A 21694-nucleotide genomic window follows, 5' to 3' on the forward strand; every position below is an offset into this window, starting at 1 on the left:
AAATGATCTGAGGTATGCATATCTTTATGATTAGGCTAAAATAAACTAGTATGTGCACAAGAGTTGCCAGTGCCAATCCACAGTGTGAAATGTAGTTACATTATCTTTTATTTTTCTGTTTTATATGTAGGGCCTGGGTTCCAATAAATAATTGCTACCTCATGTCTAAAGAAATTCCTTTTTCTGTGAAAAAGACTAAAAGCATCTTCAATAGTGCAATGCAAGAAATGGAGGTTTATGTTGATAACATTCGTAGAAAATTTGGAGTATTTAATTACGCACCTTTCCGGACACCATATACTCCCAACAATCAATACCAAATGTTATTAGACCCTGCAAACCCAACTGCTGGAACTGCAAAGACAGACAAACAAGAGAAAATCAAACTGAACTTTGATATGACAGCATCGCCCAAGATTCTAATGAGCAAGTCTATGCTGAGCAGTAGCACTGGTCGTAGGATTTCATTGACAGATATGCCACGGTCACCAATGAGTACAAACTCATCAGTTCACACTGGATCTGATGTTGAACAGGACGCGGAGAAAAAAGCAACTTCCAGCCATTTTAGTGCCAGTGAGGAATCCATGGACTTTATTGAGAAAAATACAGGTAAAAAAAAAAAAGAGGGGGGTACAGGACTTTGCATTTCGTTAATGCCTTATTTTTATTCCATGTACTTTTTAAAGACAGACTGTATTATGACTCATTTTATGAAGAGATTTTAGAAAAAAAGATGGGTTTAACTTGCAGCATCACAGATAAGAAATTACAGTCCTTTCTATCCTACTGAGAAGGAATAAATAACCTTGAAAAGTGACCAAACCCCTTCAGTTTATATAGCAGGTATAGTTGTAATTATTAAAATGAATGGAGAGTGGAAGTAAATACAAAAAGAGTTAGAATTATCATGATTAGGAGGTATTGTATTTAAAATTTGATAGGCTGTGAGAGTAATTTATAAGTGTTCCTGAGTAGCTAAAATATGATAAAACTACAGTTCCATAAACAGAATGGATAAAGAGAAAAAGGAGTGTAGGATACAAAATTTGGACTTCTCAGAATTATATGTAGTCAAAGACCAAATGCTAGCTAATTTTTATCACACTCAAGCAAACTACTTTGTATTAGGTTTTTTTCATTCATAAAGAAAGTTCATCACTATCTGAAAAAAATGATGCAGTATGTTAACTAATGTGAGTGGTTTAAAACTCTGATTTTGGTGAAAGGATGTCTTTGTGTAGAAAACTACATCAATATGTTCTGTTGCAGTTTTTAGGTAAAATGCTGTTATTTATTTATTGATTATGATCTTATCCTTTCTAGCCAATAAAGGCTAGGCTGTGAAGCTACCTTTGGGTACAAAAGTGTCTTGTGATACGATCCTGTCCATCTTAAAGTGATGACAAAGTAACTGTATGAATTTAAATATATGAAAATAATTGGATTTTTCAGTAGGGTAACATGTCAAAAGGAATAATTAAATTTTACATAAATTATCAGGTATATATGTATGTACAGCTTTTATATATATAAGGTGTAGCTAACAGCTACTATTTTGTGTCCAAAGTACAGAGCTTTTATTATACCACATTATTATTCCTTTATAGTAGTGGAGGTAATAATGGAAAATCAGATTAAAGCTGTTTTGTCAGATAAAGGTAAAAGAAGGTGACAGATGTTATTGTATTACTGTGGATTCTTGATTATCATAGCAATTCTGGGGAATTTTTCTAACTTTTCCTCAGGCCTTACTATCATCTATCCTAGTGCATAGAAATGCTATATTTGATTTAACAGCAGTTAAACCAGAATATTCAGTTCCCCCCCTGGGATTTCTACTTACATATTGTTACAAATACTAACTTTTGTAATATTTACTATATGTATAAACTTAGCTGTCCTGTTACTGGAATCTGCATGTTTCAATCAAATGTAAATGAAATCACTTGTTTGCTGTTAAAAATATTTCAAGTAGTATGACTGCGTATCTTTAGACAGGAACATTTTTATTTGGATGTCTCTGTTGTGTATTTTGAGTGGTGTGTAGAAAATAACTTGGAACCAGTTACTGAAACAGCAGAAATCGCTACTGTTTAGGAATCTGAAAATAGATAGACAATCCTGGATGTACTGGGGAAGAAAAAGTGTCCGGTAGTGAGTTTATGATGACATTTTCAGAGCATTAAGTAGAGATGTAACAAACAGAAATTAGTCTCTTGCTGACAGAAATTAGTTCTTTTTATTTAGGTAATGGCCTGCAGATGCTTCCGTTCCTAGGCTATTTGGTTCTTTCCAGAAGTGTGGTTTTGAAACATTATTTCATGGAGATTTTAAAGCTCAGAACATAGGATTTTGCTTAAAATCTGAATGAATTACATTATAATATTCTGTTACCTTATTGGAGACGTTTGGTTGCTGATCTCCAGCTGTACTGGTTAAACTTACTACGGTTTGTACTTTTAATTCTCTGTTAATGTAGCTAGAAAATGGCATAAGTGGGTTTTGTATGTTTACTTACCTACATGAATTAAAATAGATGGCAATTTAGAGTGTCAGAATTTGTTAACATCTAAAATAACCAAATATTGAAAGCTAGAATCTTTGTGTCACTGCAAACACAGTGGTTTTTGAGGGTAAGCACACATTTGGCCCAACTGTATAGCTGCAATAAAATATTTTCCTTACAATTTCTTTCTTTATTAAACTAAAATTAAAGGGATAGTTGTAACTTAGAATGGAGGTATAAGACACTGTTGAAAAGATTAAACAAAAATCCTTTCCCTGCTTGTGTAGGTTTAAAAGCTGTTTTGTCACAGTGAATATGGCTTTATAGTGATTATTTTTAAATCTGTCTTTATTAATTTTGTACTTTTTCAGCTTCTCCAGCAGCAACAAGAACAGGTCAAGCAGGGAGTTTGTCAGGCAGCCCCAAACCTTTCTCTCCTCAAGCGTCAACGCCAATTTCTGCTAAGCAAGAAAGAACTTCCACTCCAGGAAGCATTCTGAATCTTAATCTTGGTTAGTCTTGACCTTTGAAAATCTAATACTCTTACAGCTGAATAAATTACAGTGGTGTCAGTGCAACATAATATGAACAAACTTGCTTGTATGTGGCTTTGAATGAGCTAAGGGCTTTAAATGAGGCACATGCGTAATTATTGTTTCATCAAATAGGCTGGTGTTTTTTTTTATAAATTAAAATTCCTGTTATTGTTTCTTCTTGTTGATGAAAGGAAGTAGTTAAAGGATGATTTTTTTTTTTTTTTTAGCTGAATTGTACAAACCAATGTTTTTAAACAGTAGGTAAGTTTCTAAAGGTTGTAATTACATGAACGTTGCTGCTTTTCACCCCTCAGTCTCTCAAGTGAATTGCTGGCAAGGTTTTCTTGTGGTGTTTAGGATTTAGGATTTACTAGGGCTTCTCTCTTGCTGACTTCACATCACCTCCTCACTGACCATCCCTCTCTAGGGAGATAGATGGATGAAAGGAATTAGCAGATGTCTTGAAACTCCCTAGAAGTAAATTTTGGGATTCTGGAATTTTGAAAGATGAAGTAGGTAAGTACCAAGTTGGTAAAATAGTTCTGAAAGCCAAACAGATGTAAATCAGTTTCCTCAGTCATGCTTTGTTCCTGTGACTATTCTGATTCAGTTCTGGCTACTTCTTAGCTTCACACAATATTACATGGAGAAACAGGATTTTGCCCCTTAGGTGTTATCCGAATAGTTCCGGAAGGCTTGAGCTCAAATGTTGAATTCATGTTTTCAGTGAGTTACAGATATTCCGATTCTGGATCCAAGCTCAAAGTCTATTTTTCAGTGTGTTAATCTATCTGTGTGGACATAACCTTAGAATTAATTCCTTCTGCTGCACTGCAGCTGTTTGTTGTCTTATCTGAGGTGACAATGTGTTTGTAAAAATGTTAAGAAATATGTAGCCCTGCGGTAGTTTGAGACACAGATGGGCGACATGAGCTGGAGCATAGAATATTTTGAGTAAGTAGCGTGGATCAGAAAATCCAGTGTTACGGTCCCTGAGCAATACCACAAAAGAACAGCCAGTATGCTTTCAAGTAGAATATCAGTTATTTTTTCAGTTTTAGGGGAGTTTCCTTTGCTGAATATACTCTTTGGTGCTAGGAATGAAAATGGCAACCCTTCTTAATTTAATAGTGTCAGCTGTGCTAGACTTAGATTAATCTGTGAATCCTATGGATTTTAGATCTGGCTTATTTGTGTCTCATTGTCATACATAATGTGAACAGGGTTCCTCTCTGAAAAAAACAAAAGTAAAAGTCCAGAAAGCAAAGGCACTTATGTACCTTGAGCAGAGTACTAGGAGGACTCTGTGATTGTCCTCCAATTCAACAATAAGGAAGGGAAAGTTAACAGAAATGAGCAGACAGGCTAAATGGAAAAATGGAGGTGTGAATGACCCACCTATGCACAGGTTGCTTGGGGAAAATATATATTCCAGATAGTATAGGACCTGTCCTTGTATAAAAGAGGTAGAAAAGATATAGCAACAAGTTTGACCCAGTAAGGAGAGAAAATTTTCAGATCGGTAATGAGAAAAAGTAAAGACTTTGGAGATGAGCACTTGCAGATTTCTCCACAGTTAGCTTGTCTGCCCTTTGTTCTGTTTTCTTTTTACTAATGCTTTGACATTAATGAGGCAGATCGGAAATCCAGATCTTCTCAGTGAGACCTCCTTGTAGGTTACATAGGGGTTATGTAGAGATTGTGAGACTTCTTTCATGTATCAAGATATAGGGTTCCCTGGGGAGGTATTATAGTGTCTTGTCTTCATCTTTCCCCCTTCTCCTTTTTTTCTTCTGTTTGTATCCTGTCACATAGTTAACTAAGGCTATGAAGGCCTTCAATCAAATTCTATACTAAGGGTGATAGAACCATTACTGCTATGGAATTAGTGTGGATTCGGTGATGTAGTTAGCACCTGGTTTAGTAAGCGTTTCAAATACAAGGAAAAAATTTTTCAAAAGTACTTAAGTGATGTAGAACCTTCATTTCTATTTGCAAAATTTACACTGCCCTGAAAATGATAGAGTTTGTATTATGTTTAGTGTCTTCCAGTATGAATATGTGACTTAAAGAGTGTGAGATTTGGTATTACTTTTAGGACCATTTCACTGTGACTAGAAAGGATGATTAAGTGTTATTTAGACTGAATTTGTGTACACTATAATGCATATACTTTATAAGCCAGGATGATCCGAATTATAACCTGTATATTTGGCTTGTGGGATTGCACCACACAAGTTGCTGCCTCTCTCTAGGAAGAGATGAGGAACCGTTATTTTAGCAGTAAACAAAAACTGCATGAATACTTGAATGTTTTCTTCTGTACCTGCTCTAGCTGTAATAGAGGTTCTGTTTGCAATCTGATAGGAGATAGAGTGGCCAGGCCTGATTGAGACAACTCTACTGCTGAAGTTGAGTCATTATGTACTATGGCTTTAAAATTTTAGATGTGGAATATACCTTGATGTTAAGTTCCAAACTTGTAAAGAATGTCTGGTCAGAGGAATCATTGGCTCAGCCCTTCATATTTATTTCACTTTTCTCAGAGTTGTACATCAACAAAAAATGTCTTATAAATACATGTGGTGAGGTTTTTTTTTTCTTAAGTAAATTAAGGCAATACTGTGACATCTTTAACTGCTGTGGAATGAGACTCTAAATGAAGCACAAACACACATTGTGCCAGTGTTGCCTTTTGTCTTCTCCATGGCCCCTGTCCTTTTCCAGTATATGGCACCAGCCCTTTTCATCCTACCATGAGCCAGTTCAGGGAGCTAAACTGGCCAGATGTAATTCTTTTCTCCATTCCTTCCCCCTTCTTCATGTCCCCTTCCTCTTCCTCCAAACAAGCAACTAACTCCAGACTGGTTTAGTGCCCTGAACACTAATGGAGTGTCAGCACTGTTGGCAAGGGGTAAAGGACAGGACTATGGAGCAGAAATACAACCTCTGAAATTGAAAAATTAAAGCAAAAATGTGGAACTTGGTTGCTAAGACAGTTTTAGCTTTAGCACTGTAGTCTGTACTCTTTGCAGACAGATCTGTATGTTTCAGAGTGAAAAATTTTCTACGTGCATAGGAGAACTCAAGAGAAGATTTTGCTGACATACATTGAAAACCTACTATTTTAAGTTTATTAATCTGTCTAGTGTAACGATCCACATTTATGTTTCTATTCTCATGATTTATTGTTTGAATTTTAAATGGTGACTATAAGGATTTTTATTAATATTTAATTTTGTTAGTGAAAAAATTACTACTAGTAGTAAATAACAGCAGTACCTTACTAGAAGTACTGTCAGCCAGCTTACAGACCTGAACGATGATTTTTTGATAATTTCACATTGATGAAGAAAATGTCCATGTAATTCATGCATGCCTTTTGCCTGTGAAATATGTAGCATCAGAGAGGAATAATCCGTTGTTTGTAGTAAAGTAATTTTATAATTATTATGTAGCCCATAATTATAAAACTAGTGAAATATGTTTCAGATTGTCTCTGCATTGTTACCCAGTAAAATATGTTTTATCTGGATAGCGATCTTTCTTTCTTTTTGTAAAATATTTTTTCTTAGTTCCTTTTTCTTTTTCTAGATCGTAGCAAAGCTGAGATGGATCTGAAAGAGTTGAGTGAGTCAGTCCAACAGCAGACCACTCCTGTGCAACTCATTTCACCAAAACGACAGATACGTAGTAGGTTCCAGCTTAATCTTGACAAGACAATAGAGAGTTGTAAAGCACAACTTGGTAAGTATATCTCAAGAAAACAATGGACATCTGAAGGATACACTTGAGAAAATGTTGATTGGAATTTAAAAGTTTTCAAATAGTAAAACCTTAAATATTTTATGCATTAACACAAGAGTAGAGGATATTTGAACTCTTTGAGGCAAGTAGAGTGCACTGACTAGTTTAATTTAAAATACAGTGAGACCTGATGTTTCAAATTTTTGTCAAAAAGCTTTCATCTTTTAATCTGCTTTTGTACCAGGCTGATGTAGATACTATGACAGAATTATAGTCTCGCTATTTCCTTTGTAAATTGAGTTCAAGAACTACGTAACTTATGTCAGTTGCACAAATGAGTATATCCAGTCACATAGGAGCTGAATGCTGTTAAAAACATTAGTGTTGTCTAGCACTTAATTAAGACTTTTTAATCACTAGAAAAAATTACAGATTCTCCTTGCAAAACTTGCACAGTCTAAAATTGATTCTGCAAACATGCATGCAAGTAACTTTAATCAGGTCAATAATGTCACTGATTTTAAGGTGGTTTCTTGTGGATAAAAAGAATTCCTCTTTGTATTTGCCAGCTGGTCCTAAATTGAACAAAAGAGCTTGCAGGTAGTGGAAAAAAGCAGTGAAAGGAATGCACTGAATGAAATAAAAGTATCAATTGCAATATGTGGAAGGTAATTCTTATACATTCTGGTATTGAGATAGGGCACTACGGGAAGTGTTTATAGCTTAAGGACTGATGGTTAAGATAATAGTATGTATATGCTTTGTTCCAGTATATAGAGTATTTTTTTTTGTAATGTCAGTCAGTCTGATGTCAGCATGGAATGTACTTTCCTCCCCACAATTAGGAATAAATGAAATATCTGAAGCTGTTTATACTGCAGTAGAACACAGTGACTCTGAAGATTCTGAAAAATCCGACACCAGTGACAGTGAATATAGTGATGAGGATCAGAAATCAAAGAATGATCAAGAAGATGGAGAGGACAAGGAAGGTACGAGAAGTGACAAAGAATCATTGAGCTTGAAAAAAAAACCTAAGCCCCCAGCACAGAATGAAGACAAGGAGGAACTTAAAAGCACAAGTCCGGAGGTGGAGAAAACAGATGACCTGGTCAAAGAAAAGGCAATTACAGACAATGAAAAAGAATTTTCTGAAAAGGGAAAAAGTTTACAGCATCCTGCAAAAGAAAAACTAAAAGGTAAAGATGAAACGGACTCTCCAACTGTGCACCTAGGACTGGACTCCGATTCTGAGAGTGAACTTGTCATCGATCTAGGAGATGATCATTGTGGCCGTGAAGGAAGGAAAACTAAGAAAGAATCTAAAGAAACTCCCCCTAAACATGATGGTAGGATGAAATTCTTTCCTTCCTTTTCTCTTCTGTGCTATAGGGCTGTTATCGAAGCCAGAGCTGTTAGCTTTATTTTGGCATTAAGATGTTAAAAATATCTGTACTAAAACAGTGTTTTGAGTGATCTTTCATTCTTTTTAACTACGAAAGAAGTTTTCAGCCCCCATTGTAGTTTCTGTTTTAAATAAGATATGTTTCATTGAGTTTTCTTTCATCAACAAAAAACTATGAATATCCATGATATTTGTTCTGTCTCAAATTTAGAATTTATTTTGCAATTTTTATGACTTTCAGTTGAATCTTTACATTTCCATCGATCTCCCAAAATAGCAGGTATAGAAGAAGTTGGACCTTACCGTACAAATTGCATAACATCCCATTGAAATCAACAAAAATGCTCTCAGTAATAATCAAAAGAACAGCTAAATCACATGATTTGTCCTGGAGATTGCTTTCCCCTTTTAACAACACAAAGAAACACTATCTCAATTAATGAGAAAAAAACTGGGATGATGGATCTAAGTGGTAGCCCAGAAACATCCTAACAAATGCATACACCTCACATACCTTCCAAAGGAGCTCAGGCTGGTTTTCTGGGTTTTGTACTTTCTGATTTGTTTTGCTTAATGGCTAGCGCTTCTGAATTGCTGCCAGCTTCAAGTAGACTGAAATGAGTTTACTCGTAGAATATCAATTACCTTTGGAGAAAAATAATTAAAAGTAGACTGGAAGACTGACATGAATTGTATATGTTGGTGAAAAGCTGGCATTACATTTTATGTTTGTTTAGTTGTAGGTAAAACTCCACCTTCCTCCAGTGCAAGCACCCAGCCTCTACCAGAAACTCCAGTACTTACCCGCTCTGCATCCCAGACTCCACCAGCTGGTGTAACAGCAACTACTAGTGCTTCTTCTACTGTTAGTGCTCCATCTGCAGCCACTGGAAGCCCTGTGAAAAAGCAGAGGCCTTTGCTGCCTAAGGAAACTGCCCCTGCTGTGCAGCGTGTAGTGTGGAATTCTTCAAATAAATTTCAGACATCTTCTCAGAAATGGCACATGCAGAAGGTGCAGAGACAGCAGCAACAGCAGCAGAGCCAGCAGTCTCAGTCACAGCAACCTCAGTCCTCTCAAGGGACAAGATATCAGACAAGACAAGCAGTTAAAGGTATACACTTTCTAACTCAATGTGCCTGTGGTGCCATAATTCCCCAGTAATGATCTCAGTGCTCCAAGGCTGCCCAACCAGGAGTTCTTCCATATAAACAAAATCTCAAAGTGTGGTTCTACTCTGATAAGTGACTTTAAAATACAAGAACATACTCACGATACCTGCTCTTTCTGGTGTGTATTTAGAGTCATGTCTCCTTATTTTAATGACAAAAAGTTTGTGTGTGTATCTGTATAAGTATTTTTGCCATTCTTAGCCATCACAGATTTGGGAGAGCGAACTGAATTATTTTCTGGATTATATGATAAAACCATTAACTCTATTCCACTTGCATGATTACCACTATCACCTCAATATCTACAAACTGAATCCAGTTTTGTCTGACAAGAAGCTGATCTGTACAGTTTTTCATAGAGTATAATTTGATAACAGTGAAATTACCCAGGCTACATGTGTCTTTGAAATCCCTATTGCTTAACTCTTAACAAGACTTTGATGCTAGTTTACTGAGCAAACAGCCATGGCATTTTAGAATTTTTTCATAACTGTTTTCTTAGCAGCCCTTTGCCAGAGGTTTTACTAGTAGTAGGCACATGGTAATATAAGTCCATGTTTCTATTGCTTCACTTGACAGAACAGCAACTTTATGCAAATGTAGTTTTATTTGTAATTTCAAGTTAATAAACTGAACTATTTCCTGTGAGTAGATGTTCTCCATTCTGCTAACAGTGCTGGCAAGCCAGTAATTTCAAACAGAAGAGAAGTTTAGGTAACGTGTCACATACAAACGTTAACCAGCGGCACGTTTCTCTGGTACCGAACTGCTATTCTGACTGTCATTTAAGAAGTGTTGAAGAAGCTGTATCTTTCTATTTGTAGGCTGCACAAATTTGATACAGAAATACTCAGTGAGAAAAATAAATGTGAAACTTGAAGAAGTGTTATTTTTAGTAGAGTCATACTTTAATATGAGAGCTTAATAATATGGAATGAACTTTAAATGTTCAGCCTATGAGTTTGTCTTATCAATATGTTTCCTACTGAGTGCATCATAACTATGTTCCATCTTAAATATTATGTGCTAGAAATATATAAAATGAAAACTATAAAATACATAGATTTCTTGTATACTGAATTGGCATAAACAAAAATATAGTACACACAGATAACTTGAATAACTTTTTTATTTCAGTAATTCCTGTTTTGAGGATAGTGGCAATGAAGACATCTTTTGTAATGTGAATCTTTTAAAATAGATTGAAAAGTATTTAAGTCAGGTAAATCATTAGGGATTAAAAGGTCTTTGCATTTAGCTTTGTACTCTCATTTTTTTAATTACCCGTTGCTTAAGATTATTTGAAATGTTGACCAAAGGTGAGAAATCTTTTCTTATCCTGTTTGAGTTAACACTATGAATAAATTCTTTGCTTTAATGAGTTAATCTAATGTTACATTCCTTGCTCTGCAGCCAACCAAAGGCTAATGTCGATCTGGATGTATGTATATTAAATTGTCACAACACTAGTAATAATTAGTAGCATTAATAACAAAAGAATGGGAATAATACCAGGAGGTATTACTAAAGTAGGCTTTCTTCAACCGTGGCTCACTAAACCTTGTTTCAAAGCAAAAAGAAACTCAATAATATTTTTCAAAATTATGACAAATGAAAATATCAAAGTCTAACTAACGCTCATATGTATGGTATTAGTTGGGAGTTCTCCAAGTTGAAGGGTTAGGAATTGACTTCCTAAGAAGTGGGGGGGGAAAGTCCCAAAGTGGGAGGAATACAGATCTGAGGGAAGCTTTTGCATTGGACAGTCTAAAATGCTAAGTTTCAAAGATATATTTGCTTCATTACCTTTAAGCTTTACAGTTATGTACAAGTTCAGTGGCTGGATGCTGTATAATTAATTGATTAAACGGTACCATTGTATAAATAATATAAGTCTTGGAAATGGTTACGTGCACGCATTTAAGTTAGACATCAAAGTTAGAAGTTTGACTATTCATTTTCATAATTGTTTGTGATTGATCCGCCGTGTGTTCTCTTTTCTTAGCTGTGCAGCAAAAAGAGATCACCCAGAGCACTTCCACATCCACCATAACCTTGGTTACAAGTACTCAACCTATTTCTATGGTTACCAGTTCTGGATCTGCAAGTACACTTTCTTCCTCAGTTAATACAGACTTGCCAATTGCAACAGCTTCAGCTGATGTGGCTGCAGATATTGCTAAGTATACTAGCAAAGTAAGTTATTGAGCAAGGTCATCTTGGAATTTTATTTTGAAATGAACTTTCAAATTTTGACATTTCAAATTCTGCAATAACTTTATTGTCAGGTTGTCATATGTTGCATATTCATTCTACTAGGGTAGGAACTGTTAGATTTTGATGAGAGTGCCCCACTATCGTTTTAGAGCTGGCTGAATGCTGCCATTCCAAGCCAGAGTGCGTATATGATGGGCTTCAGCTGCTCAGACACTTTAGACTTTTTCCGTCTCTTCCCCCACTGCTGTTTCTTATTTACATTGCATGTGTTTTGGACCATTTTCTGTGTTTTCTCCTAAAGGTGTAGATATCCCCTCAGTATCATATTTACAGTAAACTTTCATATTTCTTCATCTGTGTCCAGTAATACATAGACAAAAATGTACTTTTGTCTTAAAACACTGTATAGCTTTATCAGATGTTGCTTGTCATAAGTGTGTATTCATGTATTAAAACAGAAGCTAATTTATTAAAGAGAAGATGTGGTGTAATATTTGTATCATAATAGTGACAGTGAGGGATGAGACACTAGCTTTTCATGTACTGTCTTAGACTTTAAATTAAAAAATCAAGGTGAATACTACATAAGGAAATAAAGTTGAGTACTCAGGCCTTGAAAGCACTGGAATTAATCTTGACTGTCAACTTTCAGTGTTCTCGCTCAACCGTATGGTCTGGGTGGGATTGTCAGTGGTCAGCAATGTCAGTAAATGTCTTTGGCGTTTTTTTTGGTTTTGTTTTGTTGTTGTTGTTGGGGTTTTTTTTAATTTAGTTTCTTCCCAAAACTACTGGTTATATTTTTTTTGTTTGTAAATTACATCAATGGCAATTTCTTGGAAAAGTAGAAGGTCAAGCAGTCCACCAGTTCAGGACACTTAAAAATCAGAGTCCTTATCAAAAGTGTTGTCTTCTACCTTCTAAATAGTCCTCTAAAAGTAGACCCAGATAAATATGTAGAGAGATAGGGGGCATCGTTGATAGTGATATAAGCTCACATTAGAGTAGTTGAAAGAAAGTAAAGGTTGTCATCCATAAGAAACATATATCTCAAAGAATTTTTTTTCATTTTGTCTTTCAGATGATGGATGCCATCAAAGGAACAATGACGGAAATATACAATGATCTTTCAAAAAATACTACTGGCAGTACAATAGCTGAGGTTAGTGTAAAATAAATAATACTGCTTGTATTTTAACTTTGAAAGTTGCAAAATGGTATAAAATAAAAAGTACCATATAACTATATCTACAGTTTATTATATATCAAGACTGTCTAGAGATCCTCATTTCTATGCTGTTTTAGAAGTAAAACACTGGAAAAATATCATATGGGCTCTCTAAGATAAGCAGCAAGAACAGTAAGCCATCAAGCCCAGATCAGACTTTGGTTTGGGATTTATTATGGTCTTGTCCTCATGTTAATATGAAGGAGCCTTGATGTAAGTCATGATCAAGCTCTTCGTTTTGGACATGTTTATCTGTGTAGTAATTGTGTATTATACACTGCACCCTGTTTATTATTACTAACTATTACATTTTTAATCTTTAGATTCGGCGTTTGAGGATTGAGATAGAAAAACTTCAATGGCTACATCAACAGGAACTGTCAGAAATGAAGCATAATCTAGGTATGAAAATTTAGTCCAAAATAGTGTGTTAGTTTTTTGCCATAAATAGAAAATCCAAATGCTTGTAGTATGTATTACCTTCCTCATCTGATACTGCAAATTGTCTAGATGAAGGACAGAAAACCTTATATAATGTGCTGTGCTGATGCTAGCAAACACCTTTCGAGTATGTATACAGCATTACTTTATCTGTGCATGTCGAACTACAGATGTTCAGCCCTCTGAGACAAATTTAGTCTAAAGAGAGCTTTTGATAGTCATTGATTTGACTACCAATGCATCATTGGGTAGTCCCTCTTCATGAGATACTATGTGTTGATTATTTCGTACTAATTCTCATATGAACCAGGTTCTGTTAATACAGCCACTGGGGGAACCTGCTTCCTCTGGAATCTTTGTAGATTGTGGCTGACATGTTGGTTCAGATCAGCTGCTGGTCTATATACTTGTTCATTTACTGAAAGTGAATAGACAGCCTTGACTCAATCTTGGTGCCAGACTGTCAGTGAAATAAAGTCAAAGTACTAACTTAAACAGATAAAAGAATATTATTCCTAGGAGGGGGATTTTCATCTCTACATTCATTCAACCATATGAGCCGGAAATGAAACCTTGATTAAAATGTGATTCCTCTTAAATTATCTTTTTTAATGCACTGACTGGGAAGAAGGTTGCAATTACGTGATCAAGTCTCCTTTAAGCTACATGCAGTACAAACAGCCTTAGGACTGTGTAATACAGAGTCCTCATCCACTTTTTGACTCTCTTTTTGCAGAGCAGATCTGGAATTGAAGTGAATTAAGGGCTGAATAACTCCATATTCAGACTCATGTCTTTGGTTTGTTAGTAACATTTTATTTCTTGGAACTTTCACATTTTTCTTTGTAAAAAAAACGAGATCCAGTGAACAATTGATTTGCTGTTACTTATTTCTGAGCCAAGAGAAGAAATATAATTCTCTGTATTTTCTGAATATTAGAGCAGAACAAAAGTTTGGGCTTGTAAAGACACAGTATGTTAGCAGCAGCTGCGTGCCTTCTTTTTGTGTTTACGCTGCAGCTAGTACACCTGGATTCTGATCCTGTGTGGGACATCTAGAACTAAAGTGTTAAACAAATGGAAGGTAATGGTTAAGGGTAAAAATCATGGTGCCAGAATAAGAAAAGAAGATGGAAGACTTTCATTTGTTGAGTAGGTATGAAACAGAGATGCCCAAACTCAGGGAATTACTTGGATTGTTAGTTTTAATTTCATGTTGTCTTTAAACTCGTGAAAATTACTGGTTTGCACCTTGCTGTTGGGGAGCAGAAAATGAAAAATCCATCTTTCTTTGCATTTCGAGTAGAACTGACAATGGCTGAAATGCGTCAGAGTCTAGAACAAGAACGAGATCGCTTGATTGCTGAGGTGAAGAAGCAGCTGGAATTGGAAAAGCAGCAAGCAGTGGATGAAACTAAAAAGAAGCAGTGGTGTGCTAACTGCAAGAAAGAGGCCATTTTTTACTGCTGTTGGAATACTAGCTACTGTGACTATCCCTGCCAACAAGCTCACTGGCCTGAGCACATGAAATCTTGCACACAGTCAGGTAATCTTGCTCTGGGCTGCCTGTTTTGCAGCTGAGGGGGGGTGAGGGTGGGTGCAATACACAGTGCCTCAATATTCTTCATTAGCATGGGTGCAGATGTGCCTGTGAAGAGTGACTGTGGACTGGTACATGAGTAGTGGCTACTTTATCTTTTTTCCTTTATTTTAGCTACTGCAACACAGCAAGAAACAGATACTGAAATTAGCACAGAAACATTAAATAAATCATCTCAGCCCAGTTCAAGTGTGCAGCCTACGCCCGCAGAAACAGCCAGCACCCCTAAGGAAAAGGAAGGTTCAGCTGATAAAAGCAAAGAGAGTGTTACAGTGAGTATCATTGTGGTCACTTCAAACAAAAATAGTATGTAAGATTTCTCTGAAACCTACCCCTAAAAGCCTCCCTGGATCAGCCAGGAATTTATGACCATTTGCGTATTTCGAAGAGTGTGATTTGGGGAGTGAGATAGTGAGTTGTGGGGTTTTTTTCCTTCATCCTGGCAAAAAAAAAAAAATAAAAATCTCCTTCTGTCCTCTGGGAACACCCTTTCCCCTTCACTGATTCCCGGTAAAAACTTGTGTTGGCTTGACTCATCCTTCCAGCCAAAGGGGACTGGACCTCTTTCTCTCTCTCTCTCCAGGACCCATCAGTGTAGCTTCTGGTCTGGATCTTTCGATACAAGTTGCCTTCTGATAAGCAATACTGACTGCAGCACTTCCAAGCCCTTCTTGCCTGGGGGTTCAGAGGCCAAGCTCAAGACCTGCATTCAAATCAACTTACTTTATCACAACAGACTGCCACTAGGGTACCACAATGTTCCATAACACTGATACAACAATTCACCTGGATCTACAGTTAACGGAGCAGTGTGCAGTTACGAAATCCTCCATAGCATCTACTCTGATAGTATTCAGTAGGCAAGGATGAGCAAATGCTCTAATAAAAGGGACTTAACATTGCATATATAGAAAATGTTTATAGAGAAGATTCTGCTTTATAGGTAGGGCTTGACTATTAGCAATTTCAGCATTGTTTTTCTTCTGCCCTTGCAAGATTTATTAAATGAAAAATTTTAGGGGGGGGGGGCTGATCCTTCAAACCCTTACACATGATCCCCCACATCAGTAGGAGCCTTGTTGTATTTTAAAATATTAAAAGCAAACTAATTTTGTAGTATTGTGATTCCAGCATGATGTCTCATTGAGATAGTCCTATAGAATTGGGAAGCATAGTAAACTAGAGAGCTGTGTTCATTTCTTGACACTTTTGCTACTGTCTGGTGTTAGATCTCTGGGCTTGACATGTCATCTAAGGGAGTAACGTGGGAAACAGATTTGAAGAGGGGAAAAACGGTGTGCTGTTCCACCTGAGTGCTTTGTCGAAGTTAGTTAAACTCTGGCTCAGTCAATGTTCATGTGCATTGTCTGTGGCAGCACAGCCTTTGTATTACTGTGGAAATAGGGAATGGGAGAAAATCAATTACGTAAAACTTTTGCCAGGGAGTATTCCACTTATACAGATCTGGAATTGCTTTCATGTAGAGGTTCTACCTGAAACATCATGCTGTATACATTGATCATGTTCATAATTTGAATTTTGTTTTATTAACAAAGCAGTAACCTGTGAATTCATTAAGATGCAAAATTTTAACACAAACAAAACATCCAACATAAATTTCATATTACAATAATAATAATAACAACTAGGTGGAATTTATGTAAAAGCTGAGACTTCTACTGAGGTTGCCTGTGCTGTCTCTGCAGATAGCAACAGGTGTGACAAGCAACCAGCCTATAAAACTGGTCCAGGTACCGCAGACCACCACCTATATTCCAACTACTCAACCCACAATTGTAAGTACAATATCATCATTTAAAGTCTGCAGTAGTACTTTCCTGGCATTAAAATTGCTCAGTATTTCTGGGGGGTTGTCTCCATCTGCTGTTCTATCAAGATATGAATTCACTGGTATAGTCTCAACTTGCAGTGCAAAATGTCTTATTTTGCTGTGCAACATTCCACCCTCTCATTTCATCATTCATTATTACAGGGATTCAGAAATTGCCACTAAGTATAGCAAAGACACTGAGGACAGTCAGACTTCCATTTTACATTATTACGTTAGTTCTTTGTCCGTTTCATGTATATACTTGACCACACCATCAATGTAAATACATAGAATTCATTTAAAATATCTTTTAAATACCTTTTTTGTCTATGGTATACTAAAGAGATTTAATTAATTCTGAGCTATGCTTGATATTCCTGTGACATCTCAGTAACTATGAAAGAAAATAGGCATTCATCAGTAGTGTATTTCCCATGCAGTCTTGCACATTAGCGTTAGGAAATTATGAGAAATAGCATTGGAATCAGACCTGGTTTTTTCCATTAAAGACTTAACCAAGGACACTTGAATTCCCTAGAGTCAATCACAGGAGATGGGACAGAACTGAGTTCCATTTTTGTATTTTATGCACCGTAATATCCCATTCTTGCAACTGGTCATGTTCTGCAGTGCTCACTCAGAGTCAGCGTGGCATCTGAGCTGACATTCTTCTTACCAAAAGGAAAGATGCTGCTACTGCACTGGTAACTCGGCACGCTCCGTCTCAGTGATGGCTTCAACAGAGAAGCCCATGTGTGGATAACCTTTGTCCGTTTTCTGTCTGACGTTAGATAAGTTATAATAGTAACTACTAATTTAACAGTGTACCTTAGTCATACTGTGATTGTGAGGCCCCACACCACGACCCCACAGCTGCAGCGTACATGTCTCTGTGTGCGTCTGGCTATGAATACACCCACCCGCACACGTACATACAGTATTTCATAGCCATTCTATTCCACACAAATGTTATTGCTCTTAGTGGGGATCATGACTTTTCACATTCCTAGGAGCGTTTTAACTCAACTCATTTTGTCTCAACTGAGAGCACTGTGTACCTTTGCAGCACTGGCCCTGAGTTGCTTGGACTGAATTGCCATAACAACAAGGTTTTATATGTGTTTTAAAATCAAATAGCAAACAACAAAGACGTTAGGCTCATTTGTGAATAGCTGAGAGGTTGTAAGATCATGAGGAGGTTTTGTGTAATGTTCAGAAAAATGGCAGTTACCTTCATCGGTTTTCTGTAATACAAAGTGTATTGAGCTCTGTAAAGCTTAATTGGAACGTCTGAAAGGTTTCAGCCTTTATTTGTGCATGTTTAAAACTTTGTACACATTTGCATTAGTCTTGCACAGCTACAGACACCTCTGTATTCTAATGACTGCACGTGCAATTTAAAGAATTTTAAACCTTAGTGCATGTTTAATATGTATGCAAAATGTACATATGTGTAAAACTGGCAGAGGTGGAAAATTTACCTCTCAGGGAATGATCTTAACACATTTAAGAGTCTCACACATTCCATATCCTGATCACTATAAGAACTGAAACTTAATTTTTTCATTTGTGTAAGTGTGTATATTTAAAAGGCGACTGTGGCAACCTTAATTTCCCCACCCGTAGGACTAACAGTGACTTACAGAATGGCTTATTTAAGGTTCAGTTTGCACTTTGTTTCCAACTAGGAATTTCTTCCTCTGAACAACTTCCAGTGTATCTTCTGGGTACCGTTTCCATTGAACCCTCTATACACATCTGAAATCATTACAAAATGGCAGTAATCTTGAATTTATTTAGCAGGTTAATTCCATGTTTGGTTGTTATTCTTTCTGCAGTTAAAATAATGTAAAAATACAAATTCAGCGTCTTTGCATTCCAGGGAATGGAATGAGTAGGCTTCTGGAAGGCAGAGACTTTGTCACCAAGGAGCTGATGAACACTCTAGGCTGCGATCCATCTCAGTAGGGAGACTCGCAATCTCTGTCGAATACCATTAAGGCACTAACGTGGTTACTTAGAAGAGTGTGGGGAAACACTGGGCTTCAGTGAACTTGTATTTCTTCTTCCATGTTCTCTGTGGAATGTCCCACTACCATCGGGGGAAGATCTGTGCATCCCTTTCAGATTCCTCAAAATCTCACTTCCTGTTACTTCCACAAAACATTGTGAACTGAAATGGATGCATTGGTTTGATCGCCAGTTGGGCATCACTGGAATTGTATCAAAACACACTTGCAGTTTGTATGGTATAGACATTTCTAGACTTTCTCACGTTTTTGGAGGAAGGTTAAGATACAGACTTCAGATTCAATAAATCCTTTTCCAGATCTTCCAGAGTGATGTGACCTTGACCAGATTGTTTAACATTCTTGTGCCTTTGTCTCTGCATCTGTAGAATCAGTTACCACCTATAGAGATGTCCTGAAACTTCATTTGTCGAGATTTATAAATCATGATCTGTATGATGGAAGTGAAAAGTTTATTCTATATTAATATTTTTACAGGGTGTATAAGACAGTTCCCAGTAATGCTGATGTTTTTGTTATTGATTTGTGCAAAAGTTAACTTAAGTACTTTTTTGTTCAAATGGGTGTTCTTTGTTCTCTTCTGTGTCGACCGAATGCATGGGGGAGTTCTTTTTGGGGAAAAAGATTTAAGTAATGTGTAACAAGAATATACTTATAAACAAGGGTATTTTTGTACTCCAGTTTGATTTGTCAAAACTTTTTCAAATGACGAAGGATTTTCTTAGCCCTTTTTCCTCTTCCCATGTACTAGTTTGGGGAAAATACGTAACTGGATGTAACTATGAAAACCTAACTCTCCAAGCACAGACAGAGTGTGTACATTACCTCTAGGACCACCTGTCCCTGCAATTACATAGTAGTAATAATAATACAGAAAACCTCTTGGCTGTAGGAAAGTAATACACTACTTTCTACCCTGGAATGAGGTAATATTGCGGTAATAAAGGTATTAATTCTCGCACAAAATTGGAACTTGTTCTGGATTTTCCCTGGAAAAAAATTATTTCTGTGGTCATGTTTATGTGACCTTTAACATAACAATGTGTTTCTCTTGGTTTTAATCCACAGACCATTCCTGTAGTGGTAAGTCCTTCTGCTGGGACAGTGGCAATGAGAACTGGAGTTCAGTATGTTCAGACCACAATGCCAGTCCAAGTACGAAGAGTCTAACTGCTAACAAGAAGTCCATACAATTGTTGGAATAAATAAATCTAATAGAAATGTGAAAAATAAACACAGTTCTTTGGATTAACCTCAAAGGTTCAGACTTTAGCTTTGTATATGTGTACAAAGCATTAACTACACTACATTAATGTAAAGCATTAGCGCTGGCTTAGAAAAGCTGAGGACAGGTAAGATCCATATTAAATCTATGCTTCTTTTGTAAATATGTACAATTTGTGGATGTCATTAAAGTTAGAGTACCATCTCCTTTTTATATTTGTATTGACTTTAACTTATAAAGAGCGTTTGAAGTTGGAAAAGGAAGGTATAAAAGAGCCTTATCACAAGCTAATACTGAAAACTGGTCTTGGGAAATTGCAGTTATGCATCAAATCATATAATCATGAGAATCCGAACAACCTGTTTTGCATTTGGATTGAAAAAAAATTTCTGCACTTTGAAACTCTTGTAGAATTTCTTTGAGCAACCAAATGATGAAGGGTATCTTTTCAGTTAATTCTATTAGGCAAATTATGACATTTCCAGTCCATGGACCTGAAATACGTAGAGATTTACGCTGTTTTTCACAATGACCAGACTATGAAAATTTATATTGTTTACAGGTTACAATTAAGTTAAAATTTCCTTCAGTCTAATATCTGAAAAGTTGGAAAGTGTAATACCAGCTGGTTGTAGCGCGATCCCTGATCATTGATATCAAAGATTGAGAAAAGTAAAGTTTTTTGCTATGCTTCACAGTTCAGTTTTCTTTCCTTTAAAATCCTCCAAAAAGGACTTTGAAAAGCTTTTTGAATGGAGCAAGAAGTAGGTGTGGAGAAAAACGTGGATCGGGAAACATGGGCAAAGGACTTTGATGCTGGGCTCAGAGCATGTATTATTTATATGATGGATTTTATGTTTTTATGTAAGCATGAAACAGTACAGTATGAGAGAAAGTAACCCCTGAAAATGCCGTCTGTTACACTTATACTGTAGTACCATTTTGTATGTTGTGTAAAACGAAAGCATTGAACAAAGCAAAGGTGATGTATGTATATGAGAAAATTAATTGTATGATATCATTCCAGTACATTCTGTTGTACATTTTAGTCATGTTGATTTCTCCCATTGTTTATAAAAGAATGCGGTTTGTACAGTCTCCAGCTAGTACCCATATTAGAGGGAAAAATGTATTAGAAGAAAAAAAGCGAGAACAGAATATTCGTGAATTGCAGTTGTGTCAGAAATAGCCTAGCTGGCCTTATTTGTGAAGCATAATTGCTTTTAGCATATGGAAGTATTTTTTCACATTTTCTTTGTATAAAATTTGTATTAAACTTAAATATCTTTTTTGACAATTGTGTTTCTTTGTGACTAAGACAGGTGACACACACGATATGCTTTGGGTTTCTTCAATTTTTCAAGAGACTTCACGATTTTTTTATTAAACTGTTTTAGAAAAATGTTCTGTGTTCCTGGATTTCCAGTTTCGTTTCAATCTGGATGAATGTTCATTTCTGCAGTCTCCAGATCACGGATAATTCCACTTGTGTTGGGATCTCCAGTCTCAGAAGTGTGGGACCTTTGAACCCAAGCCTGACAAAATTGAGAGAAAACAAGGCAGCGCTGGCGGTCTGTAAATGCGAAGCCATTCATGTATAAAACTCGTTAGCACCCGTTTTCTCTCAGTTTTAACAGCAGCCACGGTCCGTTGCTGGTTGTGTAACACTTACGCACTGGTTGGATTGGGGTTGGACCCATATGCGTGGTCTTGTTTCGCGCATTTGTGAGTTAGAAACGGGGACTTCCATGAGGAGCA

General features: G+C 36.4%; 1 protein-coding gene across 8 annotated transcripts in view; it reads left to right on the forward strand.

Annotated features, from left to right (window-relative positions):
* Window positions 1-19945, forward strand: part of ZMYND8 (zinc finger MYND-type containing 8) — a 55784-nt gene extending 35839 nt beyond the window's left edge. For 5 of the 8 annotated variants that reach the window (XM_054218097.1, XM_054218095.1, XM_054218100.1 and 2 more), the window contains 11 exons: window positions 131-612; window positions 2881-3021; window positions 6640-6792; window positions 7638-8141; window positions 8935-9309; window positions 11373-11563; window positions 12663-12743; window positions 13133-13211; window positions 14557-14796; window positions 14965-15122; window positions 19780-19945. In XM_054218097.1, coding sequence (XP_054074072.1) covers window positions 131-612; window positions 2881-3021; window positions 6640-6792; window positions 7638-8141; window positions 8935-9309; window positions 11373-11563; window positions 12663-12743; window positions 13133-13211; window positions 14557-14796; window positions 14965-15122; window positions 19780-19881 — 2506 coding nt within the window. In that variant the 3' untranslated portion in view covers window positions 19882-19945. Of the gene's footprint in view, window positions 1-130; window positions 613-2880; window positions 3022-6639; window positions 6793-7637; window positions 8142-8934; window positions 9310-11372; window positions 11564-12662; window positions 12744-13132; window positions 13212-14556; window positions 14797-14964; window positions 15123-15433 lie in introns of all 8 variants that reach the window. The other 3 variants (XR_008468961.1, XR_008468962.1, XM_054218101.1) reach the window with 3 other exon arrangements.
* The last annotated feature ends 1749 nt before the right edge of the window (window positions 19946-21694 follow it).

This window comes from Rissa tridactyla, chromosome 12 (assembly GCF_028500815.1).
Source record: "Rissa tridactyla isolate bRisTri1 chromosome 12, bRisTri1.patW.cur.20221130, whole genome shotgun sequence".
In the NCBI taxonomy this organism is placed as follows: Eukaryota; Metazoa; Chordata; class Aves; order Charadriiformes; family Laridae; genus Rissa; species Rissa tridactyla.